This window comes from Rutilus rutilus (assembly GCF_951802725.1).
Source record: "Rutilus rutilus genome assembly, chromosome: 17".
NCBI lineage: Eukaryota > Metazoa > Chordata > Actinopteri > Cypriniformes > Leuciscidae > Rutilus > Rutilus rutilus.
The window spans coordinates 8,117,225-8,138,193 of record NC_140230.1 but is presented as its reverse complement, the minus strand read 5'-3'; the positions used below and the strand labels follow the sequence as shown (position 1 = coordinate 8,138,193).

The following is a 20,969-nucleotide window of genomic DNA, read 5'->3' as shown; positions in this document are numbered from 1 at the left end:
GAAACACTCGAGTTTACGGTACGTCAAATACACTGCGCATCCATTGAGATGAATTAAAAATAGTACGAAACTCAAGCACTCAGTCAGTGTCCAAGACAAAGCAAGTGAAAATATATCTGTGCTAAACTTATACCATACTTGGCGTCTAACTCTAAATCTAACAATTTATTGGCCAATGGCTAAAGATAGACATTATTTAGAAGGACTAAAAAAAATTAAATAAAAATAATGTTCCAGAATCTATATTATTTAAAAAATAAATTGGTTTATGTTAGTCCTTGGACAAAAAAAAAAGAAGAAAGAGAAACAAGAAACAAGAGGGAGATTTGAGGAAAGACTGTAAAAAGAGCGATGGCTGAGGGACATTACAAAAGAAATAGGCTATCAAATGGAAAAAGAAGGGTTATGATCAGACAACAGCTTAGGACATGCGTTAATATTAGAAAATCTTTCCAGCGATCGAAAGACCTAAGCAGGGCCCTATGAAATCCGGCTTATTTTTTCCCGAATTCTGTTTTTTTCCGTTAAATTTTTTTGGAATCCATTTTAATGGTTAAATAATTTTTTTGTTATCAAAAAGCATGTCTAATTAATTGAAATCATGAAACTTATACAATTTAAAAACACTTTATTAAAACCGTAACAAAAATTACATGTTTAGAGCCCCAATGAAATACATTTCTAATTAAATTTGAATCAAAAAGCACGTCTAATTAATTTAATTCATAAAACCAATTTATTAATTCAAAATTAATTTCATTTTGTTTAAGAAATTATGTTGTGTATAAAATTTGTATTTATCGCAAATTTGAGTCAAATCCTTTGGATACCCCAGACCACCTTTTTAAACAGAATCAGGTATGATTCATGGGTGCACACCAGACCAGAGTTCAGAAAACAGCATTCACATCATACAAATGAACCAAGGTCTGATGTTAAATGAACTGTGTACCAGAAGAGCTAATGTGAAAACACCCCAAAATCTTAGAAAGGAAGTAACGCGTTCAACGAACTGAAACTATATATATCTATCTCTCTCTCTATATATTATATATATATATATATATACACATATATATATATATATATATATATATATATATATATATATATATATATATATATATATATATATATATATATATATATATATATATATATAGAGATAGAGAGAGAGAGAGAGAGAGAGAGAGAGAGAGAGAGAGAGAGAGAGAGAGAGAGAGAGAGAGAGAGAGAGAGAGAGAGAGAGAGAGAGAGAGAGAGAGAGAGAGAGAGAGAGAGAGAGAGAGAGAGAGAGAGAGAGAGAGAGAGAGAGAGAGAGATATATATAGTTTCAGTTCATATATATATATATATATATATATATAACCATACAGTTCTCCACCCCCGGCTTGGCATACACTTGCACCGTGGTTCATCTTAAATCTGACGACGCATCTAGCCTATAATACGGTTTATTGAAAATAACAACGTGTAAAACAGACAGACAGAGTCTTGCCAATTTAAACATTCAAGAGCCAGAAGACGCAAATGAGAACTGCTGTTGCTTGTAATTAGATTATTTGTTCTCATTTTCTTTATTTTTATTTGACAGTACAGTTCTGAATATAGCACATACCGAACCGTACTGAAACCGTGATAAAAACTGAACTGTGAGTATTTTGAACCATTACACCCAATATTTATTTATTTATTTATTTATGAGTGAGTGAGTGAGAACTGAATTCTTTCTTGGTATTGGAGTCTCACCAATTTCCACACATTTGAAGAACTGCTTAATAGTTATATACTACTACTAATTGCTTTGTGATTTATCTTCATTTATCTTCAAGTTCAAGTCATGTAAAGTAGATTTCTACAAAGTGCTCTGGATATTCAGAGCTGGAGTCTTGTATTTTGGATTAAGGAGATCACACAATTTCCATTTACTGAGTTTTTCCATTCACTATTAAAACTTTGTGCTGGAGAACTTGACATGAGGAGGGGAATAAAATGTGAATAAAAGACTAAATTAAATCTGTTCTTAATATAAAGCGATCGAGTCTCTTCAGAAAATTTGGACTAAACCACTCGATCCATATGGATTAGTTCACGATCTCTTTATGAGGCGTCAAAGTTTAAGTTGCATAGACTGTCAATGGAGAGACAGAAAACTCTCAGATTTTATCAAAAAGATCTTCATTTGTGTTCCGAAGATGAACGAAAGTATTACGGGTTTGGAACGACATGAGGGTGAGTAATTAATGACAGAGTTTTCATTTTTGGGTGAACTAACCCATGAAGAGTTGCACTCTTTTCTCTGTTATATCTGGGATTTTCTAAATGAACAAAAAAAAAAAGTTAAGCTAAACAAATAGCCGATGTTACGAGAATCATCTTAAAACTAGAACGCACAGTGGTCTGCAGAACGAGGTTACAACTTTACAAAGTTGTTGGGCTCCTTCAAAAATCCTAAATCTCACTGACTAAATGAATGAACATTAGGCATAGCAAGACATGTGAAAGACGACCACCTACGGCCACAAAGCACAGGAAGGCATCAACGCGGAACTATGTGACAGCTTCTTTATTTTTATATGGCTGCAAAAAAACAACCGCATGAGCTCACAAACGGAGTCAAAACCAGTCCACTTTCAAGCATTATTTGGAGTCAAACCCTCTTAGTTATTGAATATTTAAAACCATGTAAGAGCAAACCACACTTGCTGAATAATCTTTAATGGAAAGCACAGCCTAAATTTGAGAAATAAAATGTCTGTTGTTGCGCGAGCAAAAGAAGAAATGGTAGTGATTTGGAGTCGACTCCTAGACTCTCAATAGACCTAGTGTCGGAATCGACTGCCAGTATCAATTCTGTATTATTATTATTATTTTTGCTTCTCGTAGTGACACTCGTGCTGTATTTGCATACTTTATGACAGCAGAAGTAAAATAAATACAATATTTGTCAAATACACACACAGACATTACAGAGTTTTCTAGTTAATACTTTAGCACTGCTTAAAGGTTGTATCAGCGATTTCAGGCCCAAACATAAATGATCAAAAAAACACGTCTCTGTAGGTCTAGGCTCTGAGATCTGCACACAAAAACAGTTGGCTTCACCACCACTCAAAACCAAAATAAATAGTGTTCCAACTTCCAACCAATCACCGACAGGGGTGGTTTGCGCACGTGCACGGCTGCCTATGACGGCTGCACGCGAAAACCTCACAACACCCACCCCTGTCGGTGATTGGTTGGAACACTATTTATTTGGGTTGTGAAACCAACTGTTTTTGTGTGCAGATCTCAGAACCTAGGCTGCCTACAGAGACATTCAGCTGAATAAATAAGCTGAATAAATACATTTCCATTGATGTATGGTTTGTTAGGATAGGACAATATTTGGCCGAGATACAACTATTTGAAAATCTGGAATCTGAGGGTACAAAAAAAAAAATCTAAACATTGAGAAAATCGCCTTTAAAGTTCTCCATTTATGTTTGCGATTGCGCTGCATTTACTCACAAAAATAAATGTTTTATATATTTACGGTAGGAAATTTACAAAATATCTTCATGGAACATGATCTTTACTTAATAGCCTAATGATTTTTGGCATAAAAGAACAATCAATCATTTTGACCCATACAATGTTTTGTTGGCTATTACCACAAATATACCTGTGCCACTTATGACTGGTTTTGTGATCCAGGGTCACATATAACATCGCGACTAGTGGTCGACCGATATGGGATTTTTAATGGCCGATGCCGATATTGAGAAAGCAATCTGGCCGATTGGCCGATATGAGGCCGATACAATACATGTGAATACAGTAAATGAGAGACAAAGAATATTGGTGAAACTAAATTAACATTTATTGTACATAATATTTATGCAATATTCTTTTTGCAATAAAAAATATTTACTAAGAAATTAAAATGTAAAAAAAAAGGTAAGGTAACACTTCAATAAATAAAGTTTTAGTGCAGCTTCTTGTCTGCTTAAATATTTAGTCATTTTTTCAGTCACATAAATAATTACTGCTGCTTACTGCAGGTTACAAATAACATTTCTCATTAATGAACCAATTTAAACAATATGCATAAATGAATGACAAAATAGTATGTGCAATTACATACATTTTATGTACAATACATAGTTAAATATAAATCTCACATAGTTTATTTACAATATTTACTTTAAAAAGGTTGTTTTACTTCAAGTATATTTAAATAATAATGATTTATGTCTGTTTAGTTTTGCTTGTTTGTTTCTTTAAAACGTTGCAAGCCGTCACATGTATTTGCATGACATACATGGACACATGAAAATGTATACTATAGGCTACACGATATTACGCCAATAATGGATAAATAAATACAGTAGATAGTGAATAACATTTTCAAGGATTTATTTTCAAACGTAATATAATAGTGTTCTCCTCTCATCCACCTCACGTCGCGTGATCTGTAGTGCACACGACCCAGCTTTTCCGTGCACGCGAGTCCGTTGGAAAACAGCGTCTAGTTTAAACGTAACCCGAGAACAACGCGCGTATCTGAGGAATAGCCAGTCACAGGATTTTTGACTGTTTGTGAGGTAAAATGTTTTCAGTTTTGTTTGAATTCGTTTATATCACATCTGTGACCCCCACTGGAGCTACCGCTGGGCTGCGGATCTGACATATCACGGTACTGTTTGAAGAACAGACTCTGCTGCACGCCGGAGTGTTTTTGTGTGTAACAATGTAGCGTCAGGTTAGAAAGCGAATGCTGATTGGTCATTTACTGTGTCTGTCAGACGTCTGCTTCACTTCTGAGTGGCTTGTCTTATGGTGCTGGGCGGAGCAGAGCGAGTGTATTCAGTTCATTCACGCTTGCTCTGTTCGCGTCAGTGGAAAAAATGCGCTAATGCACTGATACAAACTGTTTTGAAATATATCGGCCAAACGGAAAGATTTATCAGCCGATGCCGATATCTAAAAAATTCCATATATCGGCCTCGCCGATATATCGGTCGACCACTAATCGCGACTACATGAAAAGAGCATTTACTGTTATAAAAAACAGATTTGTCGATCAGAATGTCCCATCCAGTACTGGAGTGGGAGAGACGTTTTTTTATTCCTGACCCTATTTTTTTAATTAAATGGAGTCGAGGAGTCGACTCCAAAAAACCCGGAATCGAACAGACCTGAAATGCTCCCCTCCCCACACACTCTTAAAGAAAATTATAAAACACTATGACTACATTAGTTCATTTAGCAAACACTTATCCAAAGTGATTCACAATTGAGAAACAGCCACAATTTCAAGTCGAATGTATTGCTAGATCGTTACACAAGGTGAAATGCAAAAGGGAAGAGAAAGAGAACAGATTGAGAGTCTTTGATAGAAACGCAATTTTCTCCGCTTTTTGCTCATTGTTTTTTGTTTTTTTTATGAAACTTACCCACATTCAAGAGCTGTTGTTGATAAAACAAAAAGGTAAAAAAAAAGGATGAAGCTAGAATAAAACAGGTTTTTTGTTTAAAAGCAGAGGGTCTTCTTTCTTTTGATATATTTGGATATTAAAATATTCACACAACAAAATATTCTGGGGGCCATGAAACTTTTGTAAAACTGATCAAAAATGCAGGCGGTGGCTGGCAACTTTTTTCAAAAACGCTGGCGGGGAAAGAGTTAAATTATTGACCGTCTTGGGAAAACACGCTTTAAATGAACACTTAAAACACGGATTGATGACAAAGGTAATAAAGATTAGGACACAGAACGCAATTGCTTCTGCAGGAAAAATCTAATGCACTGATACCATTTGTAAACATTACCATTATATCATTATAGCATAAAGATTCCTCAAGGAGCCGAGGGCGATTTAAATTCACATAATAATTTCACGCACACATTCCACAAAGCTGAGTAAGCAGTACAAAAGCACATAATTACATCCAGCGTGGACAAAAATTATGTGTTTGTGCTACTAATGGCTCCACGTGACGTTCACTTAAAAACCTTTTGAGAAACAAGTGGGCTGTATACTGACACAATCAGTACATAAGCAATAACTGTACTTAACGTGTGATGATGTTGTTTTAATTTAAACATCTACACAAAAAGTCATAATACCCATGCAAGCCAGTGCAGATTTATTGCTTTTCAAACATACTGGTTTTCAACTGTCTGAAAACATATAAATCTGTGGTTATAAACTGATGAGACGCATTATAGACGAGCCAGAGACGATCTCTGAATGAATGACAGGGTCTCAGGAGGAGTCTGTCCAACACAAAAATAACACAGAAGACTTGAACTACTTAAGATAACCTTGTTGGATCATTCAAAATACTTCCAGTAATAGTATCTTGACAAATATATTTCCCTACTCTAGAAACATTCTCACAGGAAAGGATGCTAATAGGGATTAGAAGTGAAGAAACGGGATGAAGGTGAAGTTTTAAAGCTGCCCTTGTGAAAACAGTCCAAGTGAGGAGAAAGCAGAGATTTCATGTGGAATAATTCATGGGATATTGTTCGCTGTACAAGACAGAAAAGCCAAGAATCTGCACATGATGAGACTAAAAGAGCTCTGACCACAGAAGTTCTTGTGATATCAGTTACATCACTATAAAAATATGAAGTGTGTAACACAACTTTCCTGACAGATAAAAACAAAGCAAGCGTGAAAACTGACAATGAAGACTGATTATTCAAAGTTGGTGTCTGACAAATAAGAAACTTTTTGTCTTGAATGGGCCACTACCTGAGGCTTCAAAATCTCTCGTTTAATTGGAGAGCTGAAGAATTAAAGGATTTCAGAGGCATAGATCCGAGAACAAAAGCCTTCGACACCGAGATGCTAAAGGATCCTGGAGAGGTCAATTCAGCCCATGTTAATTGCTTGGCAGTCCCTGAAAAGACTGCTCGTCACACACCTTTACATGTGCTGATGCAGACAGGGCGACTGAACTCACATTATCATGAGATAAATAACTAGTCGTTTTCTTTTTTTTCTGAATACCCTCATTCTTGGGAAGGTAGGGAGTTCTGATTATATACATCAGGGATATGTATAATTTTAGGGAGTCTGATTATATTATATTATGTAAATACAGCATTTATTTGAATTCAGGAACTTATCTTTACATCCAAGAGTCTGAAACTACACTGAAACCTCTCTCATTTAAAACTTGAATTCAAATGTTTTATGATTTTAAGATGAAAATCAAGAAGAAATACCCATTTAAAACTGATAGCCCCATAATCAATAAACAAATGAGTCACCGATCATGTGCCTCTTTGTACAGCGAGTGAGATTTCCCTTCTTCCATTGAAGCTAAAGAAGATCTTTGGATCATCTCAGATCCCGCTGGAAAAACACGATCATCAGCTTTAGTTCATGTGACCAAAATACTGAAGACATCCTCTCATTCATGTTCCACTTCAACTTTTCACTCAAAATGTAATGATGAATATGAGTTTTATGCAACATTTTAACTAGTGATCATTGCTTAAAAAAAACTGCAACTTGTAGTTTATTGCTAGAGACCTCCATGAACACACGTGGACTTCTTCACCCTGCAAAGCTGATTATCTGTCAAGCAGCTGCCATCTCTCTACACATATATACACACACACACACACACACACACAGGTAGATAGATAGATAGATAGATAGATAGATAGATAGATAGATAGATAGATAGATAGATAGATAGATAGATAGATAGATAGATAGATAGATAGATAAAACAATACACAAACAGAACGATAGAACGATAGATAGATAGATAGATAGATAGATAGAACGATAGATAGATAGATAGATAGATAGATAGATAGATAGATAGATAGATAGATAGATAGATACTTTTCTAAGTGATATGACGTATGATGGATGTTGCACACACTGGCATGTTATAAACTCCAGCTGATGGCGCAGATCAGCGAATAAAACAAAAGCCCGTTGTAGCCTCACGTGTGCCGAAGAGCGCTTCTGCTGCAGCTGAACATGCATGATTCCTGAATGCTGATAGGCTCCTCGAGACTGAGTGCAACATGTAGCACAGGAAGGAAACTCATCTGAGCAGGCCAGAGAGGAACATCTCATGGCCTACATCCCCATCCACATCAGCACACACAAACGCAACACATACCTGGAGCTTCTGGACGGACGTGAATCGTAAGTCATGCACGAACGGGTTCCTGAATGGAGGAGGCAGCTCGCGCTTCTGTCCTCCATCCGCGTGTATGGTCTTGATCAACCTCATCCTCGAAAAATCCCAATCAATTGCAGTCACCGAGCCGCCGTGATATCCGTATCTGCGTCCTTCAGGCCTGCGGATTCCACTCGAACGCGTTATTATCTATCAGTCCTGGAGCTTGAGGAGCGTTGAGGGATTAGGAGGATCATGTATTTGACGAACACTCCTCTTTCCGTGTGCGCAACAGCAGCAGTCAGTCCCGCTGGATGTCATGGAGGGACAGAATCCTCACGGTTGTGCGCATGCGTGGGCCCGCTCCTCCTCCGCTCACGCCATAAGATACTCCACTGTGATGTGACTACGCATGCGCAGATCCTCCATCCGCTTGAATGGGCGGTAAAGGTTGATGGTTAACAGTTTCCAAATATGAGGGACCCCCATCCTAAAATTCAAAACGCATCTATCTTTTTATAAACACCCAATTTATTCACTGAAAAAATAATATTAGAAATCTACACTTCGTTTCTAAGTTACATTATAATATTATTTTTTATGCTCACTAGTGTACTGTAAAATGTATTTATTTGTTTCTTTGTTTGTTTAATTGATTGTTATATTGTTAACTATATTGTTTAATTTCAATCACATTTTTATTCATTTCATTTCAATTTAATGTGTGTGTGTGTATATATATATATATATATAAGAAGGTTTTGAGAAGTCAGGAAATATATATATGTGTGTGTATGTATGTGTGTGTGTGTGTATATATATATATATATATATATATATATATATATATAAACTAGTTCAAATATTTAGGCCTATTTTATGACCATAATGTGTGTGTGTGTGTGTGTGTGTGTGTCTCACACACATATTTATACAGTATATACAAGTAGCCTATGTGTGTATATGTATATACACAGACACACTCACACACACACACACACACACAGACATATATAATATATATATATATATATATATATATATATATATATATATATATATATATACACGCACATGTAATATGTAAACAAAAACTTTTATGTCAGATGAGATTAATTGCGATTAATTGATTTGACAGCACTAATCAATGTGTGTGTGTGTGTAATATATACACTATATATATATTATGTAATCAAAAACTTTTATGTTAGATGAGATGTGTATGAAATTACTTAATTATTTAATATATATTGTGGACAATTTGCCGCCTGAATTTATCTATCATGTTAACAAATGGAAAAGTCAGCCATCATGTAATTAATTGTGCCTTTAGCAACAGTGGGGGTGCTTTTTAGCCCAAATATCATATTTTTACATATCCTTCAGTTATTGAAAAACTGTCTCACTGTCACATTTATGTTGCCACCAGTTAGTTTCCATGGTTTCTAATTAGTTACACCTGTTCCCTGTTGATTAACTTCCCTTGTGCATTTAAGCCCTTGGTTTTCCTCAATTCCCGGTCTAGTGTTAATATTGTGTTATAGCGTGCAGTGCTTTGTTTCCCTCTGTGTTTATTAAACAATCGTCTTCCTGTGTGCTCTCTTGGATTGCTGCAGGTCAACGTGACACACAACATATCCTGTAATAGATTATCATTTGCTCATAACATTTAAAAATATATAAGAAGGGGTCATTATGCAAGTTTTTTATTATTATTATTATTTTAATATGTTACTTGAGGTTCACTTATAATTTTAACAAATCTTTAAAAACAACAAAAGAGTTTTTTTTTCAACCCTCATTCTTACCCTTTCCTGACATTTTCCATTTAAGGCACTGCTCCTTTAAGGCTTATCAGCATGATTTGCTAATGTCATTGCATATGAAAAAAGTATTGCAATGCCTCCTTGCTATCGCATATGGCGCACAGTGTCATGATTGTGTAAATGAGCAGGAAGGTGGATCTAAGTGCAGGAAACTTTAATGAACAAACTGGGAAACATATTCACTTGCAGAACGCCTTAACAGCAAACACAATGACTGATAAAACACAAGTAAAACACAAGACCTATAAATACAACAGGGGGGGGACAAGCTAATCAAGTTAACAAGGGGGAGTGGCTAAGAAACACCTGGGGAGAACTAATCAACAGTAAAAGAGTAAGAAAAGGTGCGTTATAGCTCGAGCTGCGAGTTACGGAGTAATTGCAAAGCCTGGAAAGCATCACTCAATAGCATCAAATATAGACCAATTGCTTTAACATCTAATTTATGCAAAGTGATGGAGAGAATGATAATCACCCAATTAAACTATGTAATAGAAAGGAAAAACCTACTATGCTCATGTCAGAGTGGCTTTAGAAAATGATGTAATACAAAATGGATTCAATAATATGTCTAGAATCTGAAATTAGATAGGCAATAGTGAATAAGAAGGTGTTTGTAGGTGTGTTCTCTGATGTGGAAAAGGCTAATGATATGCTTTGGAAAGAGGGTGTTGGGGAATTTACAGTTAAAGACCCAAAGACCAGATATGATGAATGAAAACCCGGGGTCAGAAGTGCAGTCAATTGAAGACAAGAGTCAGAATTATACTAAATTGAAGATTTCAATTTTCAATTTTCAATTTCATCATGCAGGCAGAAGTTAGCTTCAAGACTCTCGGTGAGTTCGTAGGCCGCCCCGCGTACATTACATTTTACACCACATTATACCGTTCACCAAGGTCTGAGCTACGTCATTTCTTCAGGTTCAATGTTGATTGTCTAAGAAAGAGATAAACATTTGTACACATTTCCACACATGGGCGGATAGGCAGACGCATATCTCAATTGATTATCAGGCTGACACCTAGACCCTGGTTTTAGGCTGCATTTCTGGGCACCAACTTGTCCGGAAGAAGTCATTCCATCTTTCAATAGTGCCAGTTGTTCACCAATCTATAACAAAGGACACTAACACACACACAGCTCACAGGATCCATGCCTTGTCAAGGTTGAAAATTAGCCGAGCTAAACTGAAAACTTCCCCAAAACATCCTGATAACTTGTTCTTTCTCTCAGTGAGAGGCACAGACAATATTATGTTGAAGAAGTCATTCAAATCATTTAATATGTAGAAGGAAAAATACTGATTACTGATTAATAACTTGATTATAAATCACTCAAAAAGATTGATTTTGTCTAATTTTATGTTCCCCTGCTTAAAGCCCGCGAAAAGTACTCGAGTCAGACTGGATGTGGAAGAGCCCTCAGAAGTTCAAAATGGAGTTGGGGAAAATGTCTCCAGCTCAATTAATAAAGGAGCTATTGCAGGTTGGCATAGAAGTCTCTGAAGAGAAGGAGAAAAAAATTTGAGGGTGAGTATTTTAATTGTCACATGTTGAGATTTTTATTTATTTATTTATTTTCCGAGGCTTTTCTCAAGGATTCTTCTCGGTGTGACAACGACCTTTATCCATAGACTATAAACTTTCATACCTTATAGCCTCTCATACCTTTTTTTTTTATTTTTTTTTTATAAAAACAGTGGCAAACATTATATATTTGCAGGGCTAGCCATTGTATCTCAGTTTTTACATTTTGAGACCAAAAATGTCCTGCCGTTGGGATTGTGACATTTTGTATAGGCCGCACGAAACTTCCCCAAAAGACTGATTATAGGTTACACACGGCCATCAAACGGAAAATCTAAATATTACAAAAAAAAAGTAAGTGATTACTAATTAAAGTAAAATGGACAGCACAGAAGCGGTACAACTATTTATTGCATTGTTACAAACAAACTTGATGATGATATAAAAAATTATAAAAATTTATAAAAATTACTTTTCAATTTTAAAATTCCACTTCATCATCCAAAATAAATGCAAATACTTATTTTTTTAAATTATAGTTAGGTTTTTATTCACATTATCCACTAACAAAAATAACAGTGATGCCAAAGCTATGTCCTGTTAAATCACTGATTGCCATTTTGCAATTACTGCAATTATTAAATTCAGCTGTTTGTTACTTCTGTGTTCATGTATGTTTCATGTTTTATTATTTTAATCTTTATTTTATTTCAGAATTTATTGGTTAGCCCTGTAAAGTGTTCCCCACAGGTTACTATTTTTGTTTGTTTACTTTACCTTACAGGCAGTGGTGCAGTGTTTCAACCTCAAAAACACTGGTTTAGTGCATGGTTAATTGATGGGTAATTAAATTGTACATTTCATCATCTCTCTTATATTATAGACAATTATGTGGATGGAGAGACTATGATTTCATTCCTGTTTGAGGGATCATTTAAGAAGCAGGCAAAATTCCATAGATTTGTCCAACAAATGAGGGAAACGGTGACGTTAACGCTTGAACCTGAGCCTGCAGAATGCCTTTTGCAGTCTTCGGCTGGAGCAAGGTTGTTGCTATTTAGTGTTTCATTTGTTTCACGGAACTATTCTTAAAGTGAATCTTAAAGAAGCTGGGGTTTTTCCTTTGCTTCCCCATATTCATTTACTGTAATTCTACTTGTGCTTAATTAATTTCTTGCATCTATAACATTAAGTATTAGACATGTTTTGTTCTAAATTTCTGCCTTTTTTCTTTGCCAACAATATAAACAGAAAACACTACTTAAACAGATCAGATAACAGACTATTGGACATGGTGAAAAAGCAGAGTGCACAGTTTCAGCCCAGTGTGGCCAGAGTTTTTAGTACATAACTATTATGTATGTTTACTGTGCAACCATTTATTAAGGGTCAGTTCACCCACAAAAAAAATTGTCAATACTCGTCCCAAGTCAAGAAGCTTTCTGTCCATCCATTGACAGCTTACACAACTAGCATTTTCAAGAAAGGTGGTTTAAAGTAATCCATGTGTCTCTACTGGTTTAACCTCAAATTTATGAACATAATCTACTACATTTACAAAATATTAATCTCGAGAGTGCGTTCATGAGAGCACCACAATGCATACATGTTGTATTGATGCAAGAGCAGACGTTGTGTAAACACGTGTTCAAGATTAATATTTAGTAAATAAAGTGGTAAACTAACAAAGCACTCGTGTGGCTTCATAAATTGAGGCTAAACCACTGATTTGGATTTCCTGCCTGACATATTGTAAATACCACAAGCACCCGCCGTTAACAATCTGTCCCTCATGGACTTCGACACAAGGTTGTTGTTTTTTTTTGTGACTAACGACTAATACAATTTTTGGTCAACTAATCCTCTTTTAGTCGACTAACGATTAGTTGAATAATATGGGGCAGCTCTAGTCTTTACTACCTTTCTGGGCCTTGAAAGTGGTAGTTGCGTAGCTGTTAATGGAGGGACAGAAAGCTGTCAGACTTCATTAAAAATATCTTAATTTATGGTCTGAAGATGAACGCTAAGTATTACAGGTATGGAACGACATGAGGGTGAGTAAATAATGACAATTTTATTTTTTGGGTGAACTAACCCAGGGATAGTTCGGCCAAAAATTATATTTAACCCATGATTTACTCACCCTCAAGCCGTTCGAGATGCATATGTCTATCTTTTTTCAGACGAACACATTTTCAGTTATTTTAGAAAATGTCTTAGAACTTTCAGTGGTTATAATGTGAAGCTATGGGGTCCACCTCCTTCAAGTCCCAAAATGTGCATGCATCCCTCACAAAAGTAATCCATCCGGCTCCAGGGGGATAAACGAAGGCCTTCTGAGGGTAATCCATGCGGTTTTGTCGTAAAAATATATATATTTAAAACTTTATAAACGAAAATATCTGGCTTCCGGCAACGGTCGACGCGCGTTCACGGCAGATGGATGCTGGCGTATGACGTAGGACGTAGCGTTTGATTTAGCTATACTTCGTTCTACGTCACAACGCTTCCTACGCTACGTCCTACATCATACGGCGACATCCATCTCCGTGAACGCGCGTCGAACATTGCCGGAAGCCAGATATTTTCATTTATAAAGTTTTAAATATGTATATTTTTACGACAAAACCGCACGGATTACCCTCAGAAGGCCTTCGTTTATCCCCCTGGAGCCGGATGGATTACTTTTGTGAAGGATGCATGCACATTTTGGGACTTGGAGGAGGTGGACCCCATAGCTTCACACTATAACCACTGAAAGATCTAAGACATTTTCTAAAATAACTGAAAATGTGTTCGTCTGAAAAAAGATTGACATATGCATCTCGAACGGCTTGAGGGTGAGTAAATCATGGGTTAAATATCATTTTTGGCCGAACTATCCCTTTAAGTTGAATTGACAACAGTGTATGAGCAGAGCTAAGATGATTAAGAAAAGTGTAGGGCACATATTTCAAATAAGACTTGTTTGGAAAAATCCTGAAGTTAGTGTTGATTGTATTAATTTGTCTTTTCAGTAGTGTCAGGGACCAAGCAGTTAAGCAAGAGGAGTCACAAGGGAAGTTCAAAAAGTAAGGGTTTTTATTTCCCAACAATCATGACAACAAAATAAAGATAAAGTTTTGGGCCCAAAAACAAAGGGCAAATAAACAGACAGTAACTAAAGCTCTGAACATAAAAGACTCAAAAATACAACTGACCTCCTACAAAAGAAACAACGGGAACTTAGCCTATATATTGGCTGATCAGACCAATTTTGACACACAGGGGAAGACTAACAACAACACTACTACATAAGCTACAAATAACAGCAAAATCTACCTACATTTACATTTATTCAGTACTTATTCCAAAAGGAATGTACTTTTACTTAACTTTACCTCAACAAAAGTACTCAATATAATATAAATCTAAACCCCAAAATATCTAAGGAGAGAATGAGCTACCCCAGAGGATAGACCAGAGGATACTTCCACACCGGCTGCCCTCTCCACTAACTTCACTTTCTCACACACCCCTCGCCTGACTGGTAGGGGTGGAGGTACTGGTCTGCTCATCTCAAACGATTGGAAATTTGTTTCAAAAATGCCTCGCCCGTTCTGTTGTCCTAAATGCTCTCGGAGAACATTCACAATTGTCAAATTAATCCAGCACATTGCTCTCATTCAGGCACATGAGGCATATTTTTAAATAACTTGTGGTCTTAATGACTGTCAGAGAACGTTTTCAAAGTCCTTTAGATGTCATGTTTACCGAAATTATAAACACACAGTGTTACAACAGACTTCGACTGATGTTCCTCTTCCTCTGTTTGAGGACGTTGAGGAAGAATGTCCTAATGATAGTGTTGCATTTTCTGCCCCCCCCCCCCCCCCCCCCCCCCCCAAACATGAATTTTGGATGATGTGAATTTCTTATTTAGTTTTTTCAAAGAGAACTATGATGCATTTCTTGCATATCATAAACAAAAATGGATTTGATCTTGCTGCATGTCCAGAACTTCAAGAAGTACTACAGTCCCCTGACTTTTTTTCAGAGGCCTCAAGACTTGTTAGGTCTCCACACGTTCAAAGAGTTTTGTAAGTCAAAATATCAGATGACTGAACCTGTGCAGTACACATTTAGAGACTCAAGTGGTAACAAGGCTGGAAGTTACTCGTACGTTCCTATTTGTGAGGTATTAAGGACATACTGTTCTCATGAGGACATTTGGGACCAAATACAAACTGAGTTGACCATAGAAAAAGATAAACTTGTTCTAAAAGATTATCGAGATGGACTTCATTTCAAAAACCCCAAATTCTTTGCAGGTAACCCACAAGCCCTAAGGCTACATATTTATGAGCATGAATTCGAAGTTTGTAATCCCCTGGGGTCTAAGCGTAACAAACACAAACTGTGTGCAATTTAATTGGAAATATGGGTACAAAGCTCTCAGCTGAAACATATTCATTTAGCTTTACTTGTTCGCTATAGCCTTGTGAAACAATTTGGATTAGATGAAATTTTGAAGCCATTGATAGATGATCTTAAATACACAGTTAGAAAAATCTGTAGAAATTACAGTATTACTGGCAGCTACTTGCCAGTAACTTACTGTAGATTTAAATTGATGTTATTTACTGGCAACAATTTGTAACATTAAACATTAACAAGTCTTTATCTTTACAGAATAAAACTAAAATAACAGCCTCATGCAAAGCATTCTGGGAACCAAAATCTGAAGGAAAAAAACAGAAAAAGGTTGATGAAGATTTCTGGTTCCCAGAATGCTTTGCATTAGATTGTTATTTTATAATTTTATTCTGTAAAGACAAAGACTTGTTAATGTTTAATGTTCATTTAACTTTGAACAAACTGTTGCCAGTAAATAACATAAATTTAAATCTACAGTAAGTTACTGGCAAACAGCTGCATAACTACAGCAATTTTTTTACAGTGTAGCTTTCATCAGAAGGAATTACTGTACTTGTTGATGGTGTGGAAAAAAATGTTCGTGCAGCTGTCACAGTTATATCTGCTAAAAACCTTTCCTCTCACTTAATAGGTGGATTCAGCATGTCATTTAATGTTGGTAGAATTTGTAGGTACTGCATGGTCACACACAGCAACATTAAGAGATGTTTTAATGAATCCGACTTTGTTTTAAGAACTACTGATGTTCATAGATACCACTTGGAGTGTGTAAAGGAAAATCCTGATATGAAAGCCATTTATGGTGTTACCAGAGGTTGTCCTTTTGACAAACTAGACTACTTTGATGTCACAACCTCACTTCCACCGGATGTAATGCATGACTTTTTTGAAGGTGTAGTTCCTCTAGTGTTGCGCATTGTTTTAAGTAAAGCTCACATTAGAAAAAAAAATATAACCATACAAGAGTTTAACAAGGAGCTGAGAAAACTTACTTTTGGACAGAATGATAAAAAAAAAAAAAAACAAGCCTGTTCCTCTTTCTGAAAAACTTCTACATTGCTGGAATGTAGTAGGGTCTGCCTCACAGAAATCGTGTTTATTTCGCCTATTGCCCTTTTTGGTAGCACACAGAATCCAGGAGGGCTGTAGCTATTGGCATGTCTATCTACTTTGTCGTGAAATTTCTGACATAGTAATGGCACCAGTTGTAAAAAAAGAATCGCTTCCCGCTCTTGATCTCTTAGTTTCTGAGTTTTTGTCATGTACAGTTGAAGAGTTTGGTGATGTTCTCACTCCAAAATGTCATTATTTAATCCATTACTCTCGTTTGATGTTATGCTATGGGCCTTTGCATTCTTTATGGTGTTTGAGGTTTGAAGGCAAACAGGGATGGGTATCGTTCAGGTTTTAATGGTATTACTACTCTTACCGACACTGCTTATCGATTCAGTACTTTAACAGTATTTTTATCGGTTTATCGGTTTTTATATATATATATTAAACAAAGATAAACAATAGATAAAAGATAAACAATTAAACAAAGATACACATTATTTAGGCTGGCACAGTGCTTTAATTTCAGGAAGGTCTACTAACATCAGGCTACTGTTCAGGTATGGTCTAAAAAGAAATCTAATAAAGTAATCAAATGTAAAATAACACTGCATAGTTTATCATAGATTAATGCTTATTAAAGCTTAAGTTATTCAGTCAAGAGCTGTGAGTGATTTTCTCTTTGCCTTTTGTTGTCTGATTCGCAGTAATGGCGCAATCGTCAGGTTTATTAGACTGCTTGCCTTTTAAGAACGAGAACTGATGCACCATATTTTCTCCCAACTATTTCCATAACTACGTCCATTCAAGACACAAACTGTGGTTAAGTGAATCTCCAAGCCGGTCGTTTTGACATTTTTGTGTACATTTGATCGTTTAGACGCGCACATAACCCAAAGCGAAGCGTGCGCCGCCTTGGGAACAGCATCTCTTGCACAGATTTTTGTGCTTTTTATAGCTCTTTTTATTATTAAACGTGTCCCGCAATTTAGCAACAGTAACTAGACTGCATTTTACAACAATCACCGATTCTGTCGTTATGAGTTTTAGGGAGAAATGACAGCGTACTGTTGCGAAGGGAAGGAAGTTGCGCTAGACAGAATGCGGCAATAGTTTTTTTTTTTTTTTTTGGAAGCCGAAATCTAAAATAAAATCAGACTAATATCACAGATTTAAAGTGTAACCAGGCTACATTTGAATGTTTAGCTCTGTCCTCCGTCGTTAAGCAGGGCTGTCATGTTGTTTGTCATGTTGTCATTTCTCCCTCTCTCTCTCTCTCTCTCAGACTGCGAATAGCAAAAATGCATCACAGACAAATGGTTTAATATTATATGGCTCATAAATATGGCTCGCAAGATAATAATAATAATAATGATTAAAAAAGTCTTTATAGCAATAAATAGTAGGCCTACGTGTATTTTATCCAGTAGGCTACCGATATCAGAACCGATAACGTCCGAGCTCAGCGGTCTTTCAAAATTCAGCCCTACGTTGCACTTTTAAAATAAATAAAAAGGAAGGTGTAGGCCTATGCCTAAACAAATAATAGTGGATCAGTACTTTAAATAAAACTATTTCTATAGTATCCAGATATATACGGATGGGTAAAAAAAATCCAGACTCTGGGAATACAGCAGCTGCCATATATAGCCTATTCCTTATTTTAAATACAGCATTTATAAGAGATTATCCAACCATGTATCTGTATTCACAAGAGAAATGATGGCAATTCTATTGGCTATGCAGTGGGTGGAAGAAATTCATCCTATAAGTGTAATATATGTTCAGACTCATATTCAGCATTAAACAGTTTTTATAGCAGGAAATCAGCAGGATATATTATAAAACAGGATATATTATGTGACATTTTACAGAATTTATATAATCAATCAAACAGGAGTAAGAGTTGAATTGTATGGATACCCATGTGGGGTAGAAGGGAATGAGGTTGTGGATAAGCTGGTCAAGACAGCATATAGAAAAGAAGAGATTGACATTCCATTAAGAAGAAAACAGAAGTAAAAGGTAGGCTATTATTAAAACAGCAATTGGAAATTTAACACGGAGTCAAAAGGGAGACACTAAGCATTCAACCTAAAGTGGGGATTGAAAGAAGGGTAACAGAAACAGAAGAGACGGTTATAATCAGGCTCTGTAGGACATAACCTTAATTATGCCCTGCAAAGGAAAAAGTGAGTCAGATTGCTGCCATTACTGTGGAATAACATGAACGTGCTCTTACACTGTGAGGCATATGCTAAAAAGGAGAAAGAAATCAGCTTGTTGAGATATGGAAATTAATGTCAGTTAAGAATATATTTAAGAATGCACAGAAATGGTTATGCGTGTATGACAATCCTTTATTCAGCCATCCCAGTAGGTGGCGGAAATGCACCTTACACAAAAGAAGAAGAAGAAGAGCTGCAGTTTCCTCTCCAAACGTATTAACCCTATAAAGCCTGACATAGGCTAAGATAGTCTATTTTTTTTTTTTTTTTACGGAAAGTTTATTAAACCTTTACACGAATTATTAAAAGGTTTGCATATGCGTTGTATGTTTTATTTATTTATTTATTTATTTTCTACGATAACGTGAGAATATGGATATTATACTCGAGGATGGAAACAACACATAAATTTTATTCAAAGACCCACACTGACCAAACATATTATTAATAATAATAATATTGATTATTTATACAAACAGGACAACTTCTTAAAAAAAAAAAAAAATCCGACTAATTCACAATTTGTTTTTAACCTTGTTCTAACGTTAAGACACCATGTAATGAAAATAATATCATATAGTAATTTATATATATATATATATATATATATATATATATATATATATATATATATATATATATATATATATATAATAGTCCTTTGGTGATAACATTGAGAAAAACCTCCCATAAAAGTTCTTCTGTTGTTGTAAACGTGTTGTGGTTAATAATCTATTTTACCAACTGTTATTTTTATGTCATATTTTGTATTTTTTTTCAAGCTTGGTTTTGCGGCCTGGAAGCGCACCAGAACAGTTGGTCAGTGATGGTGTTTCTTTCTACAGACTTTGGCGCCCTCTTGTGGCTGGTTTTCGGCATTGACAGTATTACAGTTCAATAATTTCAGCCTCAAGAGGGCGCCAAAATATCTTGTGTTGTTTAATTAACGAGGGAATTGTTTCCCTGTATATTGTCTAATTATATTATCTTCATTTTTGCTCTGTGAGAAAGTCCTTATGTATAAAGAAATTTGCACAAACAGGCCTCTAGACACTACATGCAATTAAATAATCAATCATTTGCTTTTATGCCCTGTGTTTGTAATAAACAAAAAAATAAATGATGCCATAATGAGCTTAACAGTTGTAAATATAAATTTAAAGCCCTAAATTTCTCTAAATTTAGAGACAAAATAATCTTAAAAATATGGAGGAATTATGGATTTATGGAATCATTTATTAAACTATTTACTTGATATATTTGACTTATTAAAGCACTTAATTCATAACTATGCATTTGGATGATTTATGGTTGTCGTATCAAACTGCCCATTACATGCCATGGTGGTATAGAACATTTTTGTCTCTACACTGAGAGTAATTTAATAGGATCCTGTCATCATTTACTCACCTTCATGTTGTTCCAGACTCGTGACTTTCTTTCTCCTGAATGTACACAATGTTTCCTGCGCAATGAAACAGAATTGTTTGGAGCCTGTCAAACATTCTGACAGCACCATAAACACACACACTCACATACACACACACACACAGACACACATATATACTATATATAATTTATTTATTACAATTACAATGCTAATTTATTTATATATATTTTATTTTATTGCTGAAAGTCTCATGCTGCAGTTGAAAATATAAAGATACCACAGCCGGTCACAAGACTCATGATAAATCTGGGTCTGTTCCTCACAAAGCTATTCTATGACTTCAGAAGACTTGAAATAAAGTGTAAAGGTCATGGACACTTTTATTGTG

General features: G+C 35.6%; 1 protein-coding gene across 1 annotated transcript in view; it reads right to left on the bottom strand.

The window, feature by feature from the left end:
* The window catches only part of LOC311276068 (lysophosphatidylcholine acyltransferase 1), a 52,920-nt gene extending 44,399 nt beyond the window's left edge, over window positions 1-8,521 (bottom strand). The window contains exon 1 of the mRNA XM_084385535.1: window positions 8,140-8,521. Coding sequence (XP_084241661.1) covers window positions 8,140-8,253 — 114 coding nt within the window. The 5' untranslated portion in view covers window positions 8,254-8,521. The remainder of the gene's footprint in view (window positions 1-8,139) is intronic.
* Window positions 8,522-20,969: the final 12,448 nt, after the last annotated feature.